The 26,001-nt window shown below is 41.6% G+C and overlaps 1 protein-coding gene across 6 annotated transcripts; it reads left to right on the plus strand.

Annotated features, from left to right (window-relative positions):
* The first annotated feature begins 367 nt into the window (after nucleotides 1-367).
* LOC118374376 (uncharacterized) lies at nucleotides 368-24,808 on the plus strand. 6 transcript variants are annotated; one of them, XR_008088850.1, is made up of 17 exons: nucleotides 368-477; nucleotides 764-876; nucleotides 1,204-1,341; nucleotides 1,475-1,547; nucleotides 1,677-1,730; nucleotides 1,900-1,956; nucleotides 2,134-2,206; nucleotides 2,498-2,587; nucleotides 4,918-4,971; nucleotides 7,524-7,616; nucleotides 7,744-7,872; nucleotides 7,971-8,042; nucleotides 8,150-8,215; nucleotides 8,316-8,481; nucleotides 22,791-22,872; nucleotides 23,222-24,232; nucleotides 24,376-24,808. XR_008088850.1 is itself a non-coding variant. In XM_035760765.2 (15 exons), exons 1-15 carry the CDS (start codon nucleotides 405-407, stop codon nucleotides 8,640-8,642), a joined length of 1,296 nt encoding a protein of 431 aa, XP_035616658.1. In that variant the 5' UTR covers nucleotides 368-404; the 3' UTR covers nucleotides 8,643-12,069. The 6 variants fall into 6 exon arrangements, 4 of the variants coding, with proteins under 4 accessions (XP_035616658.1, XP_035616659.1, XP_035616663.1 ...); XR_008088849.1 differs by having other exon boundaries at nucleotides 22,791-24,232; XM_035760765.2 differs by lacking the exons at nucleotides 22,791-22,872; nucleotides 23,222-24,232; nucleotides 24,376-24,808 and adding an exon at nucleotides 8,598-12,069.
* Nucleotides 24,809-26,001: the final 1,193 nt, after the last annotated feature.

Here is a 26,001-nt window from a genome sequence, read left to right on the forward strand (position 1 = left end):
TACATAAGACACAGGGGTTGGAGGTCGTTCTAATACCACACTGGTTGGAGTTCAAGCAGTTCATTAGGATGTTGTTGCTTGTGGATGTGTAAAGTGAACCATCAACATTTGAATGATATGACACAACTTCCAACCAAGTCATTTCAAACCTTTTCTAAGTTTCCATTGTCAACTGAACAGAATACATGTTCCCTGCTGTTAAACAGTGTCCATCTAGCTCCCCATCTTTATAAATGACAACTTTGAAGAATAAAAGGCCCCATAAAATACACAATGTTTATTCTGTGCGTCATAGTATACGTACCGTACCATAGCTCCTCCTCTGATTATATAAACAACCAGGAAATGCCTTTCCTTTCCATTTCACTGAGCGTGGAGGTGGATGTGTCATCTCAGAACTGAACATGTTTTTGTTTGAAGTGGGTTTTATGGTTGCTGTTTTGCAAGTCTATACAACCTACGCTGTCGAGAATCAAGGTAAAATACCAAATTATTGTAGAATTAATTTCAAAGTTTCTCTATTTCTCCCTGAAGACTGATACTTCTGCTAAATAAACTGTGTCAGGGACCTCAGAGAAGTCAGACCTGAGCGCTAGTCCTCTTCTTACACAAACTTTTTCTATTGTTCTTATTTATTGGATCGAGATCGCAAACCTAGTCTCTATCTATATTCCATTTAGTTTCTGTCTAAAGGAATTTGTAAGTGGTTTTGGTAATAATGCACATAACGTTGTCCTAAATAAAACTTCCTTGACATCCTTAGCATGTACTTCGGTGGAAATTGATTGTGATAAATTGAAGACCAGTGATGGTAGATACGTGTATCTATACAACATTTCAGGTGTATCTGACATTGCGGTGTACAACAATACAGGGGTAAGTTCATCTGTGCTTTAGTTAATCTATACAGGAAGTAACTACTGCAGGAGAGCAGTGGATGCAATCCGCACACAGAATTACTTTACTTCAAAAAATACCACTACATTCAGGTCTTTCGGAAAGTATTCTGACCCCTTGACTTTTTCATTGTGTGTAGATTAATGGGGGGCTATTTAATCAATTTTAGAATAAGACTGTAATGTAACAAAATGTGGAAAAAGTGAAGGGGTCTGAATACCTTCCGAATGCACTGTACATTCCGTATTGATCATTTGACTTGTCTTTTTCCAACTTGAAATGGTTTTTTGTCTGTCTTTCCCACAGACTGCCATTGCCAACAGTGGAGGGGACAAGCCAATGGAATTTGATAAGAATGAGGTGGTAACGATGAACAACAGTTCAATCACCCTCTATAAATGCCAACATCTGACAATGAACATAATTTACATTGATTCTACACAGGTGAGCTCTGTAATTTCACATTATTTAGAGGTTGATTATAACAACTTACACATTTGTCTTTTTATTTATGGGTTTAATCCTGTATTATTAGGATGCAACTGATGAAACAATATCCCTCCCCATTCCCTCTTAGCAGAAGACTGGAACTGAGTCTAATGGTGAAGATCCCTCAGTTAAGGAGAGATGTTCCCATTACATTGTCACAGGTAGATAGTTGACATTCCTCTTTTCCATCAATTTCAAGTATCTTTCAAGGGCACATAGAGAAAAGCACTAAATCATATTCATTCATTTTGAATACTGTATACCTTTTAACCTCTTTCTTGCCTTTGTAGAGATGAGGAATGAGGTTGTGACAACTGTATCTTTGAATTCAACCATCATCCCAGGTGAGTACCAATGTCAATCCCTTGAGAATTTGTTTTTGATGTTTTTATTTTCTGGAAGCCTGGAAATGAAATGAAGGGAAAGATGATCACACATTATTCTGTGTTGTTCAGTATTTTGATTGATTATGTCATGGAAATGACTTTATTCTCTTGAATTCCACCATTATAGATGGAGACCATCCTGATTCAAATCGTGGTGGCACTAGTTTGATCTGGAAAATCATTGGTGAGTTTTTACGCAAATCTATCACAACAGCTTCCTCTGTATGAGAAAATGACAAGTAAATCTCAAAATTATGTTACCAAGATCAACTACTGTTAGAAGGCTGTTTTAAAACCTTTTCTTTTGTGTGAATATGTCAATATCTGATGACTACATTTTGGTTTTCATTTGGTGTTGTAGCTCCCGTGCTGGTCATTGCTGGTCTGCTCTTCGTGGTTTTTTGTATGTACAAACCTTGGAGAGACAAACAGTGGTGAGTATCCTATATTACTGTTTTTATAACAGCTTTATAACTATTTTTGTCTTTAAGTCAATTAGAATTGTTGCAGAGGGTTTATGTTAGTTATGAGACTAGTTCTCTCTGTCTTACTACTAGGGTTTAAAGTCAGACCAATGGGGTCCTAGCAGGTCACAAACAGGATGAGAACAGCCTGGAACTTGCAGGCCACTTACAAACTATAGACTTGCCAGACATTTTGTCAAGTTACTGTTGTTTATCAAACATTATCATAATTTCTTATTGATGTAATAATCTCATCTTTAGCAACCAAGGCCACAGAGACGTGGAAGCGGGTCAGGGCATTCCAGAACCAAACTCCATTCCTCTGATGCAGAATGAGCAACGTGATACCAGGTAAACCTTTCCACATCACTTTATTGATCTGTAATCAACCACTGAATGATAGTCTCTCTTGTCTTCAGCTGTTGCTATGGGTTATATTAGTTTCTGTCTCTATAGAACAGGGCTCTCCAACCCTGTTTCTGGAGAGCTACTGTCCTGTAGGTTTTCACTCCAACCCTAATATACTGTAGCACACCTGATTCTAATAATTAGCTCAGGGATGGGAAACAGGCGGCCTGCGGACCCCCGTTTTACTGTTGACAGCTAGAATAGTAGAATAGTAGAATACACAAGGTACAATTTCAAAATTTGGTTGTTCATCAGCAATTTTTCTCTTGTTATGTCAGTCACTGACAGTCGCTCAATTAGCCCATGTCAGCTAACCATTTTTTAGATTGGTAAATGTATTTAACCAGCTATCTAAACCTGTAGAAATCATTGTCAAATTGATGACTGGGGGGGACCCATTGACTTTGTAAGTCACTCTCACTTAGAAATCATATTGACATGCAAACATTTCTCTCCACTCTATGGTAAAATGTGTAGAATTGCAGTAAATTAGCTGTAAAACTGCTGTTTTTTGACTCCACGAATGGCAAAATGAATAGAATAGCCTGAAATGACTGCTTAGGGCTGGCACTGACTGCATGTGTGGGTATGAATGTGGGTACACAGACCCACTAGCCACTGCAACCCCTCATAATGAGTTCGGATTTTTGTGGCCCCAATCAAAGTTGCCCATCCCTGGAAGCTGCATCAGGTTAGTTACAACTGGGATTGGAGAGAGAACCTCCAGGAGGGTAGCTCTCCAGGAACAAAGTTGGAAAGCCCTGCTATAGAAGGCGAAGGAAGAATTACTCAATAGATCTGCATGGCATTTCTAAATACCGGCAATGTCTATTGGCAAGCAACAACTTTCAGCAAAGACCCTGCCTTTAGAGCCCTGCCCAGGCAAGACATAACATATTCAAGCCAGAAGGACAACTGGTGTATTTTGGACTGTGGTCTAATGTATGAAAGAATATTTATAGAGCTGTTATCTTCTGAATAAACTCTTGAAGACCTAGTAATATTTTACATCAATAACAGTCAGTATTAATCGTCATCGTAATTCAGTCTCATCTGAAAGTTGTAAATTCTTGGTTATCGGCACGAACCCTGGCGAACACGTTGAATCAGCAATACAAAATTGGGTTTAATTATTTATTTACTAAATACCTAACTAATCACACAGAATTACACATACACAGAATTAAATCATAGCTTGATTACAAATTACGTCATGAAGGAAAACGTCCCTAGCGGGCAGAACAGATATGACAGCTTGTTACACAAATGAAAAAGGGGCTGTTTTTGAGTGAAAGAGCGGGAAGACTGAGGGACAAAGGAAGAAGCTGTGCTATCGTAAATACCGTATCTTATGCATTCTAAATTACCGCCCATTTGGAAAAGGAAAATGCAATAAATATTTACTCTGAGCCGTTCTTCGGGTAGGTTGCTGGTAGATGGAAGGCCGTGTTGCCAAACCGAGTCCTTTGTCCAGAATGTCTCTGGTGGTCAATTGAATACGTTGTAGTAACGTCGTTGTGTGATAGATGGGATACTCTGTCTGTTCCTTCCTAACCCTCGTTTGCATCTGCTGTTGCTAACTTAACGGCTCGGAGGTATCACTTCTGTCGTGAATAAGAGTTCAAAGTTCATACCATTCGCAACCAAAGCTCACGCTGATGTTGGTTTCGTTCTGTAGTTATTATCTGAACCATTCTGACATCGGACCGTCGTCCTCACTTCCTCGGAACAGGAGGTTACATTGTCGTCAAGGTTTTATATAGGAAGGGAGAAAAGGGTGTGTTTGAAAAGTTTTATAGCCCATGTCCCTTCACAGGGGCGGGCCACTGATTGAGCAGACCCCTAATCTTATGAAAACCCAAATCTCACATTTTAGAAGCTAAAATCACATTTCATCCCATCACGAATAATTTCATATTCAAACATTTAAATTGAACAACAATTCCATGGGAATCCGATAACTCTGATGTGTAGACTTTCCACTTTCGAGTTTGTCATTTTATCATTGATGAGAATGTCTCAGATGACAATCGAACTGACATCATATTCATTATTCATATATTCAAGTACCACCGCATATGTTCAATTGGTTGGATTACCAGAATATAGTTAATTTCCCCCCACCTTCTGATGTTCCCAGAATCTCTATGTTAACCAAAGGATTTTTCAAATGTAACATCAGTAGGGTAGAGAGAGGAAACGGGGGGAAGAGGTATTTATGACTGTCATAAACCTACCCCCCAGGCCAACGTCATGACAATGTTTTTTCACAGAGACATCAGAAAGCCTGATGACGGTGAGACTGTTGAAGCTGTGGTTGTTCTCAGGTTAGTTAGAATACCTCTACTACATCTCTATAGTCTACTCCACGGGTGTCAAACTCTGGCCCGTGGGCCAAATTATATTTGGTCCGCGAGACAATACCAAATTACTACTAGAGCTGGCCCGCCGGTATTATACAGCGCATTCACCACTAATACTACGAATCCCATAATGCTCTGCTGTTTTCGCGCGCCAATCAGGACAGGACCCAGAAACGCTCTCTCCTCTGTGACAGTAGTCATAGCAACATAGACGCTACAACTGTCAGCGAGCTAACCCTTCCCAAAAATGGCGAAAAGAAAGGCAGAAAACAGAAGCTTTCTGGACAAGTGGGAGGCAGAATATCTGTTTACATATGTAAAAGACAAACCTGTTTGTCTTGTTTGTGGAGTCAACGTGGCTGTAAGTAAGGAGTACAACATTAGACGACACTATGAAACGAAACACCATGACAAATACAAGGACCTGGACATGACTCAAAGGAGCCAGAAAGTAGAGCAGATGAAAAGAAGTTTGGTTTCACAACAGAATATGTGTAAAAAAGCCACATCACAAAGCGAGGCTGCTGTAAAGGCTAGTTATATAGTGGCAGCAGAGATCGCAAAATCAGCCCGGCCCTTTAATGAGGGAGAGTTCATGAAAAAGTGCATGATGAAGGTTTGTGACCTCGTATGCCCAGAGAAAAAACAAGCATTTTCAAACGTGAGCCTGAGCAGGAACACAGTAGCTGATCGCACATGTGATCTTGCCACCAATCTGTATGACCAGCTGATGGAAAAGGGAAAAGATTTTGTTGCGTTCTCCCTCGCTGTGGATGAGAGCTGCGACGCATCTGATACTGCTCAGCTGTCAGTCTTCATCCGTGGAGTGGACTCAAATCTGTGTGTTACGGAGGAGCTATTGGGATTCAAATCAATGCATGGCACAACCACAGGAAAGGAAATCTTTGAGGAGGTTTCCAAATGTGTAACTGAAATAAAGCTGCCGTGGGATAAACTCGTTGGATTAATGACAGATGGTGCGCCAGCGATGTGCGGTAAAAAGAGTGGACTGGTGGGCATGGTTCGGGAGAAGATGCGGGAAGAGAACTGTGCAGGTGAGCTAACTGTTTACCACTGCATCATACATCAGGAAGCACTGTGTGCCAAAGCCATAAAGATGGAACATGTTATGACCACAGTAACACAGGTAGTTAACTTTATAAGAGCCAAAGGTCTAAATCACCGCCAGTTTAAATCTTTTCTGGAGGAGTGTGGTTCGGAATACGCAGACGTGCCGTATCACACAGAGGTGAGATGGCTAAGCAGAGGAAAAGTACTGAACAGATGTTTCGAGCTGCGTGAGGAAATATGTCAATTCCTGGAAACCAAAGGGAAGGATACAGCAGAGCTCCGGGAGCAAACGTTCCTGTGTGAGCTGGCCTTTCTCTGTGACATCTCGAGCCATCTCGATGCGCTGAACCTGCAGCTTCAGGGGCGGGGGCGCATCATCACAGACATGTACTAAACTGTGCCTGTGGGAGAATCAGATGCTGCAAGGAAACCCTTGCCATTTTCCCTGCTGCCAATCCATAAAAGCGCAGATCTCTACCGCCGTGTTCCCATGCGCACAGTTTGCTGAAAAACTCAGTGTTCTCAACGCCAGCGATTTGCCGACTTCGATGCCCAGAAATGCAAGTTTTAACTGCTTAGTAATCCCTTCGCAGTTGATGTGGAAAATGCACCAACCAACATCCAAATGGAGCTAATTGAACTCCAGTGCAACGACACGCTGAAGTCAAAGTATGATGCTGTGGGCGCCGCACAGTTTCCACGGTTCATCCCTGACACAATGCCTCAGCTCCGCACCCAAGCTGCTCAGATGCTCTCCATGTTCGGCAGCACTTATCTATGCGAGCAACTTTTCTCCTCGATGAAGATGACCAAAACAACTCACAGGAGACGTCTGACTGATGAACATCTTCGCTCGATACTGAGGATTTCTTCAGCTCAGAGTTTGAGCCCAGACATTGATGAACTAGCATCCAAGAAGAGATGCCAGGTATCTGGCTTGGGCACATCAGATTAGACCAGTGTGCAATAATTAACGTTTTCTTTATGCACTTTTTCTTGCTACAAGGCATGGGCTTGAATGGTTGATTGATTTATTATCATTTTATTTGTAAAATTATTAGCCAGTGGAAAAAGTTGATTTTGGCATTTAAATCAGAAGGCTGCAAATAGAAAAGAGGCATACAATTTTTATTTAAATTTTATTTATTTAATAAATGAATGCCATTGATGTGTTTTTTCAGTTGAAATTCGATTTTGCATGTCTCCACTATTAAATTATATATTGTATGGTAATAAGCGATGCTTGTTCCATATTCAATGTTAAAGCAAAACTTGTTTGGGTCCATATTAAAAGGTTAATTTGTTCAATGTTGGCCCGTGACTTTGTTCAGGTTTTACATTTTGGCCCACTGGGTATTTGAGTTTGACACCCCTGGTCTACTCTGTCCTGGATCAGTTTGCCTTGCTTTTCCTTTCAGTCATGCTCATCATAATCTCACTTTTAGTGACCAAGGAGGTGAGCCAGGAGAGGAGAGCAGGCAGCCCATGGACAATGAAGAGACAGCCACTGACAACCCTCTGCTGAATGGAGATGCCAGGTAAACTGTACCACATGACTAATCACCTGCCAGTCCTCTGTAATGTAGGCTATGGATATGGAGAACATTTGTATCCTTCCCAATAGAGATACTTAAATTCTTATCAATGTAATAATCTCAACTTTAGCGGCCAAGGAGAGGAAGGTGTTCTAGGAATGGAGGATGGAAAGCCGTCAGCCAATGACAGAGCAGACACTGAAACCTGTCAGAAGACACATGCTGATTCCCCTCCACTGAATGTACCCAAGGTTGTCAGGTAAATTCATGTTAGTTTCTGCCTCTATGGAGGACAGTGTTGTTTCTGGTGGATCAAGAGTTTTAACCCTGATGATATCCCTGTTATTGCTCCCACAGGGTTAACAGCCAGACTGATGACCCACAGCTTCTGGGTCAACCTCAGAGCAATGGACACGTGCCATATAGAAGGTGAGAATGTGTATTTATCTGTGTTTAAAGTTGCATGGGATGGTAGAGGAGGTTAAATAACTGGTTGAGGTCATGTTTCCTGATCCAGTCTGTATCTTACTCCACAGGGAATCACACCTGACCAATGGGGCTCCAGGTCAGGGTGCTGGTGAGACTTCACCCCTCCTCTGCAGGTGACTCACTCCTGAGTGAGGGGGGTGGCTGTTATATCTAAAGGGAACAGTATTAAGGTGGACAATGAATGTGAATGTTGATGTCTTCTTTCTCCAACAGGGTTGACGATGAGCCTAAGGAAGTGACTCCTGGTGCACAGAGTTCAGGACCTCTTCAGATGAATGGAGGTCCTCCCATGTCTAACAGAGCTGCAGAGGAGACCACTGCTCTATTGGACAAACAGGCCTTGGACAAGGACCAAGTCACCAAACCTCCTGAGTTAATAGTAAGTACTGTTAATGTCCTCTGACAACTGGTGAACTGTTTGTCTTGGTATCTAAAATGACGGGGCTCATTTTCTTTTTGCTCCAACATATTTGTAACTCTTGTGTTTTTCCCAAGGACAAAGGACCTAATGACATGGAGTCAAGTAGAGGAGAACTGTAACAAACGGTGGACGTTTGTATAACAAAAGAAAACCTAATAAGATATTATAAGACACAGTAATATATGATATACAGTACTTATTATAAGATACAGTAATGTATGATATACAGTACTCATTATAAGATACAGTAATATATGATATACAGTACTTATTATAAGATACAGTAATATATGATATACAGTACTTATTATAAGATACAGTAATATATGATATACAGTACTTATTATAAGATACATTAATATATGATATACAGTACTTATGATAAGATACAGTAATATATGAGATACAATACTTATAAGATACAGTAATATATGAGATACAGTACTTATGATAAGATACACATATGTGACTAGCTTCATCATAATCAGTCATGTCAACCCCAAGACACATTCTGACCAGTGTGTTTTACTGCACATTGATTTTCAGAAACATCCGTTTATTAAGTTAATTCTCTATGTGACAGGTATAATGTGGATAGGTTAGGAAACGTGTTTAAGTGAAATCAGTATGTAACGGCGTTCGTTCGTCGAAAGAGAGTCGGACCGAAATGCAGCGTGGTGGTTACTCATGTCTTTAATGAAACAAATGACGATACATGAAATAACTAAATAAATACAAAAACAACAAACGGAACGTGAAACCTAATACAGCCTATCTGGTGAACACTACACAGAGACAGGAACAATCACCCACGAAATACACATTGAAACCCCGGCTACCTAAATATGGTTCCCAATCAGAGACAACGAGAATCACCTGACTCTGATTGAGAACCGCCTCAGGCAGCCAAACCTATGCTACACACCCCTAACCAACCACAATCTCAATGCCTACAAAAACCCCAATAAGACAACACAATAAACCCATGTCACACCCTGGCCTGAACAAATAATTAAGAAAAACACAAAATACTATGACCAAGGAGTGACACAGTATAAAACATAAACCTCTTTAGTAGAGACATTTCCAAGATCATAAGGTCTTGTGGACATGTCAAATAGCTAAACATTGACCGGGCGTTATTTACACAATGTATACACAAATATATGTAGACACCCCTTCAAATTAGTGGATATGTATATTTCAGCGACACCCGTTGCTGACAGGTGTTTAAAAATCGAGCACGCATCCATGCAATCTCCATAGACAAACATTGACAGTAGAATGGCCTGTACTGAAGAGCTCAGTGACTTTCAATGTGGCACCGTCATAGGATGCCACCTTTCCAACAAGTCAGTTCATAAAATTTCTGCCCTGCTAGAGCTGCCCCGGCCACCTGTAAGGGCTGTTATTGTGGAGCATCATTGGCTCAGCCATGAAGTGGTAGGCCACACAAGCTCACGGAATGTGACCTCCGTGTGGTGAAGCGTGTAAGTCGCAATCGTCCGTCCTCGGGTTGCAATACACACTACAGAGTTCCAAACTGCGTCTGGAAGCATCGTCAGCACAACTGTTCGTCACGAGCTTCATGAACTGGGTTTCCACGAACAGCCGCACACAAGCCTCAGATCACCATGCGCAATGCCAAGCGTTGGCTGGAGTGGTGTAAAGCTCGCCGCCATTGGACTCTGGAGCAGTGGAAACACATTCTTGCTTCACCATCTGTTAGTCCATCAGACGAATCTGGGTTTGGCGGATACCAGGAGAACGCTACCTGCCCCAATGCATAGTGCCAACTGTAAAATTGGGTAGAGGAGGAATAATGGTCTAGGGCTGTTTTTCATGGCCCCTTAGTTCCAGTGCAGGGAAATCTTAACTCTACAGCATACAATGACATTCTAGATGATTCTGTGCTTCCAAATTTGTGGCAACAGTTTGGGGAAGGCCCTTTCCTGTTTCAGCATGACAATGCCCCCGTGCACAAAGCGAGGTCCATACAGAAATAATTTGTTTAGATCAGTGTGGAAGAACTTGACTGGCCTGCACCCCATCAAACACCTTTGGGATGAATTGGAACGCCGACTGCGAGCCAGGCCTAATCACCCAACATCAGTGCCCGACCTCACTAATGCACTTGTGGCTGAATGGAAGCAAGTCCGTGAAGGGATAGTTCACCCAAAATTACAAAACTACATATTGTTGTTCTTACCCTGTATGGACAAAATAAGAAAGCAATCCAATGCTTTTGTTTATTTACTTGGTTACGGAAATGCAAACGTTTTAGCACTTGTGGCACAAATCCAAGTCAATGACCCTGTTAAAAGCAGTTTTCTGAAATCATCCTAAAGAGTCAACATTTGATTGTGTAGCTCAATTAAGTCATTCTAAGATGATTTGGACATGAAGCACAAAAACAATGCAAGAAATGGGATATTGGCTTCACATTACTTGACATTGGATTTGATCTAAAAAGTTTGCATTTGAAGACAGTGGTCAGGTAAACAAAACCAAAGCATGGATTACTGTCTGAGCTTGTCCATAGACTGATTATGGCGTAAAGAAAGCAAATGATATTTTGTAATTAGGGTGAACTATCCCTTTAACAGGAGTGCGGAACTCCTACGTGAAGTCGTTACAGTATAGCCCTCTGACACATTTTCCTAAAGAGACTTTCATGAGGTCATACCACTTAGCTTCATAATCATAAGGCATTATGCTGCCTGCTTAAAATGCTGAAGAAATATAGACATGTATTAGCCATTAGTGCCAATGTCATGCAATATGATGTATATATTCATAGATTATAAGGTGTTATAAATACACTTATCACACATTATGAAGAGGGTATTCATAGGAAGTGTTACCCACAGGTCCAGCAGAAGGAACTGTACCCCACATCCCCACCTACTAGGGACATTGTGAAAAATACCACAACTTTAGACAGGAATTGTGGAGCTATGTTGACATTTGTGTTCACCGTTTAATTAGAATGTTTAACACATTGAGAGTATCGGTCAGGTCAAATGACTTAGGCGAATGACATACCCACATACACTGACACCTTATAACCTTAGTGTCAGAAAAGGTCCATTTTCTTCACATCTGAATTAGGGTTGTTTACTTCCTAGTAATGTATTTGATATGTCATGTCTGTGGGTTGGTCCCATACATGTATGAATGGCTTTCGCTTAATGCATTTTATGGTTAGTTACCTCACTCTTTGCATTTTGACTGTTGGATTGATATGATCTGCTCATACATTTCCCTACAAGTGAGTGAGTTAAGACTATTGTTTAGTGAACGACTCAGGTCTGATGGATACAGTTGTCCCTCATACTCTCATGTATTATTTGTAACAAACTTTCTGCATGCATCTGTATGAGGAAACCTCCACATAATTGTCATATCTACTTTTTAGCCTGCAAGTTTAGGAGGACTATTCTGCAGAGTTTTGTGTTTTATATAATAGAAATGTAGAACCTAAGATTACCTCTTAGTATTATAATATGTGTTTCATTCATTTCATCATTAAAACATTCCTTTCCAGCTTGTGGTCATGTGTTTTTGAAATGAGTCACTGGAGGAGAGGGAAAGATCCAACTCTGATTTATTTAGTCTTCTGCCACTCTTGTTTTTAGTTTTTCAAGTTCATGCACACACACACACACACACACACACACACACACACACACACACACACACACACACACACACACACACACACACACACACACACACACACACACACACACACACACACACACACACACACACACACGTGCCACACTAAGGCTCCTGGTTTCTACAGTAGCTACTGTAGACCCTCACAGATGTGATCATGTACACAACTGTACTGAGTCCAAATGACTGTACAGTATGTTTGTCTTAATTGGATGTCTGATGTGTTCACCCGTAACACACAGTAGACAATGATGGTGTGGTACAGTATGTGGAAGATAATGAGTTTACTGATATGGACATTTCTATTACCTTTTGTCTGTGGTAGTGATACATATTATGTACTCCTCTTCTTCATGCAGATGGACTGAAGGACAGACAGACAGGTGGGCTGAGTTTGCCTGTGTAGACGGTTGATAGATTGGTACATGATGCCTCTCCCTCAGTAGGTTCCCTGTGTAGACGGTTGATAGATTGGTACATGATGCCTCTCCCTCAGTAGTTTGTCTGTGTAGACGGTTGATAGATTGGTACATGATGCCTCTCCCTCAGTAGTTTCCCTGTGTAGACGGTTGATAGATTGGTACATGATGCCTCTCCCTCAGTAGTTTGTCTGTGTAGACGGTTGATAGATTGGTACATGATGCCTCTCCCTCAGTAGTTTGTCTGTGTAGACGGTTGATAGATTGGTACATGATGCCTCTCCCTCAGTAGTTTGTCTGTGTAGACGGTTGATAGATTGGTACATGATGCCTCTCCCTCAGTAGTTTGTCTGTGTAGACGGTTGATAGATTGGTACATGATGCCTCTCCCTCAGTAGTTTGTCTGTGTAGATGGTTGATAGATTGGTACGTGATGCCTCTCCCTCAGTAGTTTGCCTGTGTAGACGGTTGATAGATTGGTACGTGATGCCTCTCCCTCAGTAGTTTCCCTGTGTAGACAGTTGATAGATTGGTACGTGATGTCTCTCCCTCAGTAGTTTCCCTGTGTAGACGGTTGATAGATTGGTACGTGATGCCTCTCCCTCAGTAGTTTGTCTGTGTAGACGGTTGATAGATTGGTACATGATGCCTCTCCCTCAGTAGTTTGTCTGTGTAGACGGTTGATAGATTGGTACATGATGCCTCTCCCTCAGTAGTTTGTCTGTGTAGACGGTTGATAGATTGGTACATGATGCCTCTCCCTCAGTAGTTTGTCTGTGTAGACGGTTGATAGATTGGTACATGATGCCTCTCCCTCAGTAGTTTGTCTGTGTAGACGGTTGATAGATTGGTACATGATGCCTCTCCCTCAGTAGTTTGTCTGTGTAGACGGTTGATAGATTGGTACATGATGCCTCTCCCTCAGTAGTTTGTCTGTGTAGACGGTTGATAGATTGGTACGTGATGCCTCTCCCTCAGTAGTTTCCCTGTGTAGACGGTTGATAGATTGGTACGTGATGCCTCTCCCTCAGTAGTTTGCCTGTGTAGACGGTTGATAGATTGGTACATGATGCCTCTCCCTCAGTAGTTTGTCTGTGTAGACGGTTGATAGATTGGTACATGATGCCTCTCCCTCAGTAGTTTGTCTGTGTAGACGGTTGATAGATTGGTACGTGATGCCTCTCCCTCAGTAGTTTCCCTGTGTAGACGGTTGATAGATTGGTACGTGATGCCTCTCCCTCAGTAGTTTGTCTGTGTAGACGGTTGATAGATTGGTACGTGATGCCTCTCCCTCAGTAGTTTCCCTGTGTAGACGGTTGATAGATTGGTACGTGATGCCTCACCCTCAGTAGTTTGTCTGTGTAGACGGTTGATAGATTGGTACATGATGCCTCTCCCTCAGTAGTTTGTCTGTGTAGACGGTTGATAGATTGGTACGTGATGCCTCTCCCTCAGTAGTTTGTCTGTGTAGACGGTTGATAGATTGGTACATGATGCCTCTCCCTCAGTAGTTTGTCTGTGTAGACGGTTGATAGATTGGTACATGATGCCTCTCCCTCAGTAGTTTGTCTGTGTAGACGGTTGATAGATTGGTACATGATGCCTCTCCCTCAGTAGTTTGTCTGTGTAGACGGTTGATAGATTGGTACATGATGCCTCTCCCTCAGTAGTTTGTCTGTGTAGACGGTTGATAGATTGGTACATGATGCCTCTCCCTCAGTAGTTTGTCTGTGTAGACGGTTGATAGATTGGTACATGATGCCTCTCCCTCAGTAGTTTGTCTGTGTAGACGGTTGATAGATTGGTACATGATGCCTCTCCCTCAGTAGTTTGTCTGTGTAGACGGTTGATAGATTGGTACGTGATGCCTCTCCCTCAGTAGTTTGTCTGTGTAGATGGTTGATAGATTGGTACGTGATGCCTCTCCCTCAGTAGTTTGCCTGTGTAGACGGTTGATAGATTGGTACGTGATGCCTCTCCCTCAGTAGTTTGTCTGTGTAGATGGTTGATAGATTGGTACGTGATGCCTCTCCCTCAGTAGTTTGCCTGTGTAGACGGTTGATAGATTGGTACGTGATGCCTCTCCCTCAGTAGGTTCCCTGTGTAGACGGTTGATAGATTGGTACATGATGCCTCTCCCTCAGTAGTTTGTCTGTGTAGACGGTTGATAGATTGGTACGTGATGCCTCTCCCTCAGTAGTTTCCCTGTGTAGACAGTTGATAGATTGGTACATGATGCCTCTCCCTCAGTAGTTTCTCTGTGTAGACGGTTGATAGATTGGTACGTGATGCCTCTCCCTCAGTAGTTTCCCTGTGTAGACGGTTGATAGATTGGTACGTGATGTCTCTCCCTCAGTAGTTTGTCTGTGTAGACGGTTGATAGATTGGTACGTGATGCCTCTCCCTCAGTAGTTTCCCTGTGTAGACGGTTGATAGATTGGTACGTGATGCCTCTCCCTCAGTAGTTTGCCTGTGTAGACGGTTGATAGATTGGTACGTGATGCCTCTCCCTCAGTAGTTTGTCTGTGTAGACGGTTGATAGATTGGTACATGATGCCTCTCCCTCAGTAGGTTCCCTGTGTAGACGGTTGATAGATTGGTACGTGATGTCTCTCCCTCAGTAGTTTCCCTGTGTAGACGGTTGATAGATTGGTACATGATGCCTCTCCCTCAGTAGTTTGTCTGTGTAGACGGTTGATAGATTGGTACGTGATGCCTCTCCCTCAGTAGTTTGCCTGTGTAGACGGTTGATAGATTGGTACGTGATGCCTCTCCCTCAGTAGTTTGCCTGTGTAGACGGTTGATAGATTGGTACGTGATGCCTCTCCCTCAGTAGTTTGCCTGTGTAGACGGTTGATAGATTGGCACATGATGCCTCTCCCTCAGTAGTTTGTCTGTGTAGACGGTTGATAGATTGGTACATGATGCCTCTCCCTCAGTGGTTTGCCTGTGTAGACGGTTGATAGATTGGCACATGATGCCTCTCCCTCAGTAGTTTGTCTGTGTAGACGGTTGATAGATTGGTACATGATGCCTCTCCCTCAGTAGTTTGTCTGTGTAGACGGTTGATAGATTGGTACGTGATGCCTCTCCCTCAGTAGTTTGTCTGTGTAGACGGTTGATAGATTGGTACATGATGCCTCTCCCTCAGTAGTTTGTCTGTGTAGACGGTTGATAGATTGGTACGTGATGCCTCTCCCTCAGTAGTTTGTCTGTGTAGACGGTTGATAGATTGGTACGTGATGCCTCTCCCTCAGTAGTTTCCCTGTGTAGACGGTTGATAGATTGGTACGTGATGCCTCTCCCTCAGTAGTTTGTCTGTGTAGACGGTTGATAGATTGGTACGTGATGCCTCTCCCTCAGTAGTTTGTCTGTGTAGATGGTTGATAGATTGGTACGTGATGCCTCTCCCTCAGTAGTTTGTCTGTGTAGACGGTTGATAGATTGGTACGTGATGCCTCTCCCTCAGTAGTTTCCCTGTGTAGACGGTTGATAGATTGGTACATGATGCCTCTCCCTCAGTAGTTTCCCTGTGTAGACGGTTGATAGATTGGTACGTGATGCCTCTCCCTCAGTAGTTTGTCTGTGTAGACGGTTGATAGATTGGTACGTGATGCCTCTCCCTCAGTAGTTTCCCTGTGTAGACGGTTGATAGATTGGTACGTGATGCCTCTCCCTCAGTAGTTTGTCTGTGTAGACGGTTGATAGATTGGTACATGATGCCTCTCCCTCAGTAGTTTGCCTGTGTAGACGGTTGATAGATTGGTACGTGATGCCTCTCCCTCAGTAGTTTCCCTGTGTAGACGGTTGATAGATTGGTACATGATGCCTCTCCCTCAGTAGTTTCTCTGTGTAGACGGTTGATAGATTGGTACGTGATGCCTCTCCCTCAGTAGTTTCCCTGTGTAGACGGTTGATAGATTGGTACATGATGCCTCTCCCTCAGTAGTTTCTCTGTGTAGACGGTTGATAGATTGGTACGTGATGCCTCTCCCTCAGTAGTTTCTCTGTGTAGACGGTTGATAGATTGGTACGTGATGCCTCTCCCTCAGTAGTTTCCCTGTGTAGACGGTTGATAGATTGGTACATGATGCCTCTCCCTCAGTAGTTTCCCTGTGTAGACGGTTGATAGATTGGTACGTGATGCCTCTCCCTCAGTAGTTTGTCTGTGTAGACGGTTGATAGATTGGTACGTGATGCCTCTCCCTCAGTAGTTTGCCTGTGTAGACGGTTGATAGATTGGTACGTGATGCCTCTCCCTCAGTAGGTTCCCTGTGTAGACGGTTGATAGATTGGTACGTGATGCCTCTCCCTCAGTAGTTTGCCTGTGTAGACGGTTGATAGATTGGTACGTGATGCCTCTCCCTCAGTAGTTTGTCTGTGTAGACGGTTGATAGATTGGTACGTGATGCCTCTCCCTCAGTAGTTTGCCTGTGTAGACGGTTGATAGATTGGCACATGATGCCTCTCCCTCAGTAGTTTGTCTGTGTAGACGGTTGATAGATTGGTACATGATGCCTCTCCCTCAGTGGTTTGCCTGTGTAGACGGTTGATAGATTGGCACATGAAGCCTCTCCCTCAGTAGTTTGTCTGTGTAGACGGTTGATAGATTGGCACATGATGCCTCTCCCTCAGTAGTTTGCCTGTGTAGACGGTTGATAGAAAGTTGTACTAAATGAATGTCTTCTTCTGTAGCTTGCTTAGCATGCTCTCCCATCAAGAAAATGGACAGGTGTGAAGAATTGAGGACGGAATTGGATACGTGTACCAATATGAAACTCCGGCTGCATCTGAAATTAATATAAAGACAGTTCATTACTGTCTATAGCATCTCCATCTGAAATAAAGTACATATTCAATTGAAATGACTTCATTCTCTGATTAAACTCAGGAAATGGAGACAAAGCCAAAGCCACTAGCCACACAAAGGAAATCACTGGTGAGTGTTTCCCATATTGTTTCTTTTGTTTGACATTTTACTGTCACCACAGCTCCTTCTTCTTTTTCTCCTGAACCCAATTATGGACAAATGCGATAAGACAAACAAACCCCTAACTAAATCAGCAAGAGTTTTGAACAGTCTGGGTTCAGAATGTGGACTAGTTGATGTCTGGCGTGAGATCAAACCCCAAGCCAAAGATGATACTTTTCTAATGTACCTGTCACACCCTGACCATAGTTTGCTTTGTATGTTCTATGTTTTGGTTGGTCAGGGTGTGATCTGAGTGGGCATTCTATGTTGGATGTCTTGTTTGTCTGTTTCTGTGTTTGGGCCTGATATGGTTCTCAATCAGAGGCAGGTGTTAGTCATTGTCTCTGATTGGGAACCATATTTATGTAGCCTGTTTTGTGTTGGGTTTTGTGGGTGGTTGTTTCCTGTCTTTGTTGCACCAGATAGGTCTGTTTTGGTTTTTCCCCCACATTTATTGTTTTGTATTATGTTCATGTTGAGTTTTCCTATATTAAAAACACAAACTATAACCACGCTGCATTTTGGTCCGCCTCTCCTTCCCAGGAAGAACCCCGTTACAGTACCCAACTCATATTCCAGAATAGACTACTTATTTTTCCCCAACAGCTATCTGCTGTGTACAGTTGCTCTATTGGTACGTTTGACTTCAAAATATATTTATCTGTGAACCTGAGCAGCTTTGTTTCTCTATCCAGAAATGAGAAACTTACTACATCTCTAATGGCAGATAAACATTTCAGAGCAGAAATGCATTGTGGGATTGTGAATTACATACAGATAATAGTGACCTTACTGTACATTAGATGCTTCCACTGTATGGGAGGTGGCAAAACCCACTCGAAGTGGTACAATTATTTTATATGCCTCATTTAAGAAAAAGGACAGTGAGAAGATGTGTGACATTGAGAAAGATGCAAACAATTGCACAAAAGGTTTTCTACTGAGAATTGGAGGCACGTAAATCTTGAAGCAAACTAAATGTTTAACAAACTCTCCATATCAATGATAACATGTTCCATGTTAGACAAAAACATATTAATATGATAACCAAGTAAGCTCCTTGTCTATCAATTAAAAAAGGAGCAACCAGAATGCATGTTACACTCCCCTCTTTAGCAAAATTAAAGACCTCTCAAAATTAAAGACTCTCCCATAACAATGATTGGAGGATAAACATAATACTGGTCAAACATGAGTCTATGGGGTCTAGAGCTGCCCAATTTCCAACTTTACTATTGGTCAGCCCAAACTCGCTAATTCTTGTCTGAGACTTTGGGCAGATATGACTCCTCATGGGTTCAGATTGAATATCAATCTAGCCATCCTTTACCCCTGAATCAGTTTCATCATATTTGTGATGACAGTGAGTACACGTTAATGGCATGGGTAGACTGTAGAAAGCACTGGGGTATTTCAAACACGGTTTTTAAATGATTTATTTCTTATTTCTTATTATCTATTTCTTGTTGCCAATGTGTTCTTAAAAGTACAGTACCCAAGCCTTTACCATCTTAATCAAATGCTGAATACTGCGCTAGATTCAGACAAGATAAGGTTGCTGACAACTTACTTTGCAAATAAATGTATTCTTCTGTGTTGGAAAAATAACAACCCACCCACTTTTCATCTGTGGCTAAAACAAGTTGCAAACTTCTTGCCATTAGAAAAATGAATCATGTACTTATAGAACTGCAGATCCACATTCTTGAAAGTATAGTTTTTTATTGAAAAAAGCTCTTAAAATAGTACTTCTATTTCATATTTGATCTACATTTATTGCACTAGTTGTTTTGAAAATCTCTGAAAATGTGTCTGCATTAACAACACTAACAGTATTATGATATTACAGTCAATCTGCTGTTATCAATAGATAGGTTGTAATACTAACTGCTGTATTGAGTTTTGTATGGAATGTATTTTCTAGCCAAATACATTTAAATGAAGTTTTTCACAATTTCTGACATTTAAATATTCCCCGTATTAGGTCAGTTAGGATCACCACTTTATTTTAAGAATGTGAAATGTCAGAAATAGTAGAGAGAATGATTTGCTTCAGCTTTTATTTCTTTCATCACGTTCTCAGTGGGTCGGAAGTTTACATACACTCAATTAGTATTTGGTAGCATTGCCTTTAAATGGTTTAACATGGGTCAAACGTTTCGGGTAGCCTTCCACAAGCTTCCCACAATAAGTTGGGTGAAATTTTGGCCCATTCCTCCTGACAGAGCTGGTGTAACTGAGTCAGCTTTGTAGGCCTCCTTGCTCGCACATGCTTTTTCAGTTCTGCCCACAAATATTCTATAGGATTGAGGTCAGGGCTTTGTGATGGCCACTCCAATACCTTGACTTTGTTGTCCTTAAGCCATTTTGCCTTCAACTTGTGAAGTATGCTTGGCGTCATTGTCCATTTGGAAGACTCATTTGCGACCAAGCTTTAACTTCCTGACTGATGTCTTGAGATGTTGCTTCAATATATCCACATAATTTTCCTATCTCATGATGCCATCTACAGTGCCTTGCGAAAGTATTCGGCCCCCTTGAACTTTGCGACCTTTTGCCACATTTCAGGCTTCAAACATAAAGATATAAAACTGTATTTTTTTGTGAAGAATCAACAACAAGTGGGACACAATCATGAAGTGGAACGACATTTATTGGATATTTCAAACTGAAAAATTGGGTGTGCAAAATTATTCAGCCCCTTTACTTTCAGTGCAGCAAACTCTCTCCAGAAGTTCAGTGAGGATCTCTGAATGATCCAATGTTGACCTAAATGACTAATGATGATAAATACAATCCACCTGTGTGTAATCAAGTCTCCGTATAAATGCACCTGCACTGTGATAGTCTCAGAGGTCCGTTAAAAGCGCAGAGAGCATCATGAAGAACAAGGAACACACCAGGCAGGTCCGAGATACTGTTGTGAAGAAGTTTAAAGCCGGATTTGGATACAAAAAGATTTCCCAAGCTTTAAACATCCCAAGGAGCACTGTGCAAGCGATAATATTGAAATGGAAGGAGTATCAGATCACTGCAAATCTACCAAGACCTGGACGTCCCTCTAAACTTTCAGCTCATACAAGGAGAAGACTGATCAGAGATGTAGCCAAGAGGCCCATGATCACTCTGGATGAACTGCAGAGATCTACAGCTGAGGTGGGAGACTCTGTCCATAGGACAACAATCAGTCGTATATTGCACAAATCTGGCCTTTATGGAAGAGTGGCAAGAAGAAAGCCATTTCTTAAAGATATCCATAAAAAGTGTTGTTTAAAGTTTGCCACAAGCCACCTGGGAGACACACCAAACATGTGGAAGAAGGTGCTCTGGTCAGATGAAACCAAAATTGATATTTTTGGCAACAATGCAAAACGTTATGTTTGGCGTAAAAGCAACACAGCTCATCACCCTGAACACACCATCCCCACTGTCAAACATGGTGGTGGCAGCATCATGGTTTGGGCCTGCTTTTCTTCAGCAGGGACAGGGAAGATGGTTAAAATTGATGGGAAGATGGATGGAGCCAAATACAGGACCATTCTGGAAGAAAACCTGATGGAGCCTGCAAAAGACCTGAGACTGGGATGGAGATTTGTCTTCCAACAAGACAATGATCCAAAACATAAAGCAAAATCTACAATGGAATGGTTCAGAAATAAACATATCCAGGTGTTAGAATGGCCAAGTCAAAGTCCAGACCTGAATCCAATCGAGAATCTGTGGAAAGACCTGAAAACTGCTGTTCACAAATGCTCTCCATCCAACCTCACTGAGCTCGAGCTGTTTTGCAAGGAGGAATGGGAAAGAATTTCAGTCTCTCGATGTGCAAAACTGATAGAGACATACCCCAAGCGACTTCGCGGCAAAAGGTGGCGCTACAAAGTATTAACTTAAGGGGGCTGAATAATTTTGCACGCCCAATTTTTCAGTTTTGATTTGTTAGAAAAGTTTGAAATATCCCATAAATGTCGTTCCACTTCATGATTGTGTCCCACTTGTTGTTGATTCTTCACAAAAAAATACAGTTTTTTATCTTTATGTTTGGAGCCTGAAATGTGGCAAAAGGTCGCAGAGTTCAAGGGGGCCGAATACTTTCGCAAGGCACTGTATTTTGTGAAGTGCACCAGTCCCTCCTGCAGCAAAGCACCCCCACAACATGATGCTGCCACCCCCGTGCTTCACGGTTGGGGTGGTGTTCTTTGGCTTACAAGCCTCCCCCTTTTTCTTCCAAACATAACGATGGTCATTATGGCCAAACAGTTCTATTTTTGTTTCATCAGACCAGAGGACATTTCTCCAAAACGTATGATCTTTGTCCCGATGTGCAGTTGCCAAACGTAGTCTGTCTTTTTTTATGGCGGTTTTGGAGCAGTGGCTTCTTCCTTGCTGAGCGGCCTTTCAGGTTATGTCGATATAGGACTTGTTTTCCTCTGAATATAGATCCTTTTGTACCTGTTTCCTCCAGCATCTTCACAAGGTCCTTTGCTGTTGTTCTGGGATTGCGTACATGGTGTTTATACTTGCGTACTATTGTTTGTACAGATGAATGTGGTACCTTCAGGCATTTGGAAATTGCTCCCAGGGATGAACCAGACTTGTGGAGGTCTACCATTTCTTTTCTGAGGTCTTGGCTGATTTCTTTTGATTTTCCCATGAGGCACTGAGTTTGAAGGTAGGCCTTGACATAGATCCACAGGTACACCTCCAATTGACTCAAATTATGTAAATTAGCCTATCAGAAGCCTCTAAAGCCAGGACATAATTTTCTGGATTTTTCCAAGTTGTTTAAAGGCACAGTCAACTTAGTGTATGCAAACTTCTGAACCACTGGAATTGTGATACAATGAATTAAGTGAAATAATCTGTCTGTAAACAATTGTTGGAAAAATTACTTGTATCATGCACAAAGTAGATGTCCTAACCTACTTGCCAAAACTATAGTTCGTTAACAAGAAATTTGTGGAGTGGTTGAAAAACGAGTTTGAATGCCTCCAACCTAAGTGTATGTAAACTTCTGACTTCAAATGTATATATATATACATATATATACACACACAGTATGTGTCATGTTTTGTTCCTTTACATGATACTTTTATAGAACAGTTTAACAGGATCTCAACAACTGACGGGATGTTACTAGATGACATCACATGCATAGATGAATATTAACAATTGACCTTACTTTTGTTTTTCAGCTGGTTTTCTGGTTCTGCTGCTGGGCATTGCTGGTTTCTTAGTGTACAGATATGGCAACATTCCTTGGAGAGACAAACATCCGTGAGTACCTTTTATGACCTGCATCAACAATAGGGCTCAGAGTGTACAACCAGTCATCTTAGCTGTCCAAAATGAATTCAGAGAGGATAAACTTGTGATTCAGGACTGGACGCAACATTTCCTTTTTTCATCACACACCACATCAGATTTGCTCTTGTACAGCTAGATCGGCTGGGTCGGGAGTCAGACTCTGTGAGTCAGACTCTGTCAACCTGAGGACACTTTTAGTAGTTACGTGGTTTAATGTGCTGAAGTGTTTCATGTTACATGACTAAATATCAGTTATCATGCCAGACAACAGCTTAGAGCAGCAGGAAGTAACACATGTTGTTGTTTCAACTTCTGTAAGGGACAACGGAGAACCTGATGATCCAGCTGCTGGGGACGCTGAGTCTCTCCGATCTGCGCCTGTCTATAATCTAGAACTGCATCTGTCCCCTTGAACCATCAGGGACCAGGGGGATGGGGTGGAAGAGGAGAGGGAGCCACCACACAGTCAGGAGACACATGTTGAGTCCTCTCTGCTGAATGGGTATCTTGTGAACAGGTTAACCTTTCTCTGAGAAAGACCCTCATTACTTCATTACCGGTTGGGTTTCATTATCCTCAGTCAGAGCTGATCCCATGAGTCATTGATCCCACAGGTTTAATGGAAAGACCAGTTTGTTTCACACATGATCCTTATATTCTAATACCTGTAATATCTAATGAACATAGTAAATGCTCATGTATGTTAAAAAAATGTTTAGCAGTCAAGGAGAGAGAGGTGAGCCAAGCATGAGGTTCGTTCAGTCAATGGGCCGTGAAGGAACAGATACTGAATTCTCTCAGAAGAGAAAGGCTGGATTTAATTTTGAGCCGGTTTGCTACAGCAGGAAATTAATCCTGCAGCAACAACAAATGTGAATTGTTACGTGAGTTGATAGATTTTTCATTAGGGCAAAACAAATCAGTCATTTTAAAGTGGAAATTACCAACTTTCAATGCCCTTTTAAACTTTGAATACACTACAGGTTTCCATTTCCTGCTGTGCAGTTATCAATTTAAGATCGTACCTCTGTAATCTCACAATGGGGCATGTAATAACATTTGTCTTGTGGTGGATCAACGATGATGTCAGGTAAACTTCACTACATATTGATACATCCACAACTCATTGGGTATAATGCCACTCACCCCATTTTGCCACGGTTCATGTCAGCCTCTGTCTCTTTAGGGAACATTATTATGGTGGATCATGAATGTGAATGTTGATGTCTTATTACTCCAACAGGGTTGACGATGAGACTAAGGAAGCGACTCCTGGTGCACAGAGTCCAGGACCTCCTCAGATGAATGGAGGACATCCCATGTCTGACAGGTGATATTGTAACTATTGCTAAAGTAACACTGTTCTGAGCTTTTTCTCCACTGTATTTTAATTGAAGGTACAGGATTGTATAATAACCATGTTTTTAACCATGTTTCCTGAACCAGCCTGTCTTACTGTGTTCTGTGTCTAAGGTTGTAGAACAACCCTGTTGGTCAGCGGATGAAGAAAACTGCTCTGGTGAACAAGCAGGACCAGGACTGGTCAGCAACGGCATGAAGCTCAGTTGGTAGAGCATGGCGCTTGTAACGCCAGGGTAGTGGGTTCGATCCCCGGGACCACCCATACGTAGAATGTATGCACACATGACTGTAAGTCGCTTTGGATAAAAGCGTCTGATAAATGGCATATTTTATATATATATATTTTTTTTAAGCCAGTTGAAAATATATAGCATATAAGATGAAACTACGTGTAAATATAATAAAATATAACATGATATACACTGTAATATAGAACAGTATAATATGACATTATATAATATCGTAACACTTACTTGAAGCTGCTTCTTGTATAGTGTTATATATTCTAATGAATTAATTCTTAACAACATGAATGATGCATTAATGCATACATAGGACATAACTGTAAAATGCTAGTATAATACTGTGCTGGTAAGCTGCTAGCTGTGGGGTTGCCCCCAGCTGTGGTTTCTATTATTCAGAGTATCTAAGCTCAACTTCAAATCCATAGTTTTCAACTTAGTTGTTACCGTAAACTAGCACTTCTTAGAGACAAAGTTATGGGACATGCTGTATAACTACTTACCATTCTGAAGTGTAACAGTCAGGTTTTTATGTAACAATTGTTCATCCCTTTTTAAATATTTATTTATATATTTGTTTGCTTGATTAGATTGAATTAGTATGACTAATGCATTATTTTACTCTCCCGTATAGAGGGATATTATTTTACCCTCCCGTATAGAGGGATATTATTTTACCCTGCCGTATAGAGGGATATTATTTTACCCTGCCGTATAGAGAGATATTATTTTACCCTCCCGTATAGAGGGACATTATTTTACCCTCCCGTATAGAGGGATATTATTTTACCCTGCCGTATAGAGGGATATTATTTTACCCTGCCGTATAGAGAGATATTATTTTACCCTCCCGTATAGAGGGACATTATTTTACCCTCCCGTATAGAGGGATATTATTTTACCCTGCCGTATAGAGAGATATTATTTTACTCTCCCGTATAGAGGGACATTATTTTACCCTCCCGTATAGAGAGATATTATTTTACCCTCCCGTATAGAGGGATATTATTTTACCCTCCCGTATAGAGGGACATTATTTTACCCTCCCGTATAGAGGGATATTATTTTACCCTCCCGTATAGAGAGATATTATTTTACCCTCCCGTATAGAGGGATATTATTTTACCCTCCCGTATAGAGGGATATTATTTTACCCTCCCGTATAGAGAGATATTATTTTACCCTCTCGTATAGAGGGACATTATTTTACCCTCCCGTATAGAGGGATATTATTTTACCCTCCCGTATAGAGGGATATTATTTTACCCTCCCGTATAGAGGGATATTATTTTACCCTCCCGTATAGAGGGATATTATTTTACCCTCCCGTATAGAGGGACATTATTTTACCCTCCCGTATAGAGGGATATTATTTTACCCTCCCGTATAGAGGGACATTATTTTACCCTCCCGTATAGAGAGATATTATTTTACCCTCCCGTATAGAGGGACATTATTTTACCCTCCCGTATAGAGAGATATTATTTTACCCTCC

This window comes from Oncorhynchus keta, chromosome 32 (assembly GCF_023373465.1).
Source record: "Oncorhynchus keta strain PuntledgeMale-10-30-2019 chromosome 32, Oket_V2, whole genome shotgun sequence".
Lineage (NCBI taxonomy): Eukaryota > Metazoa > Chordata > Actinopteri > Salmoniformes > Salmonidae > Oncorhynchus > Oncorhynchus keta.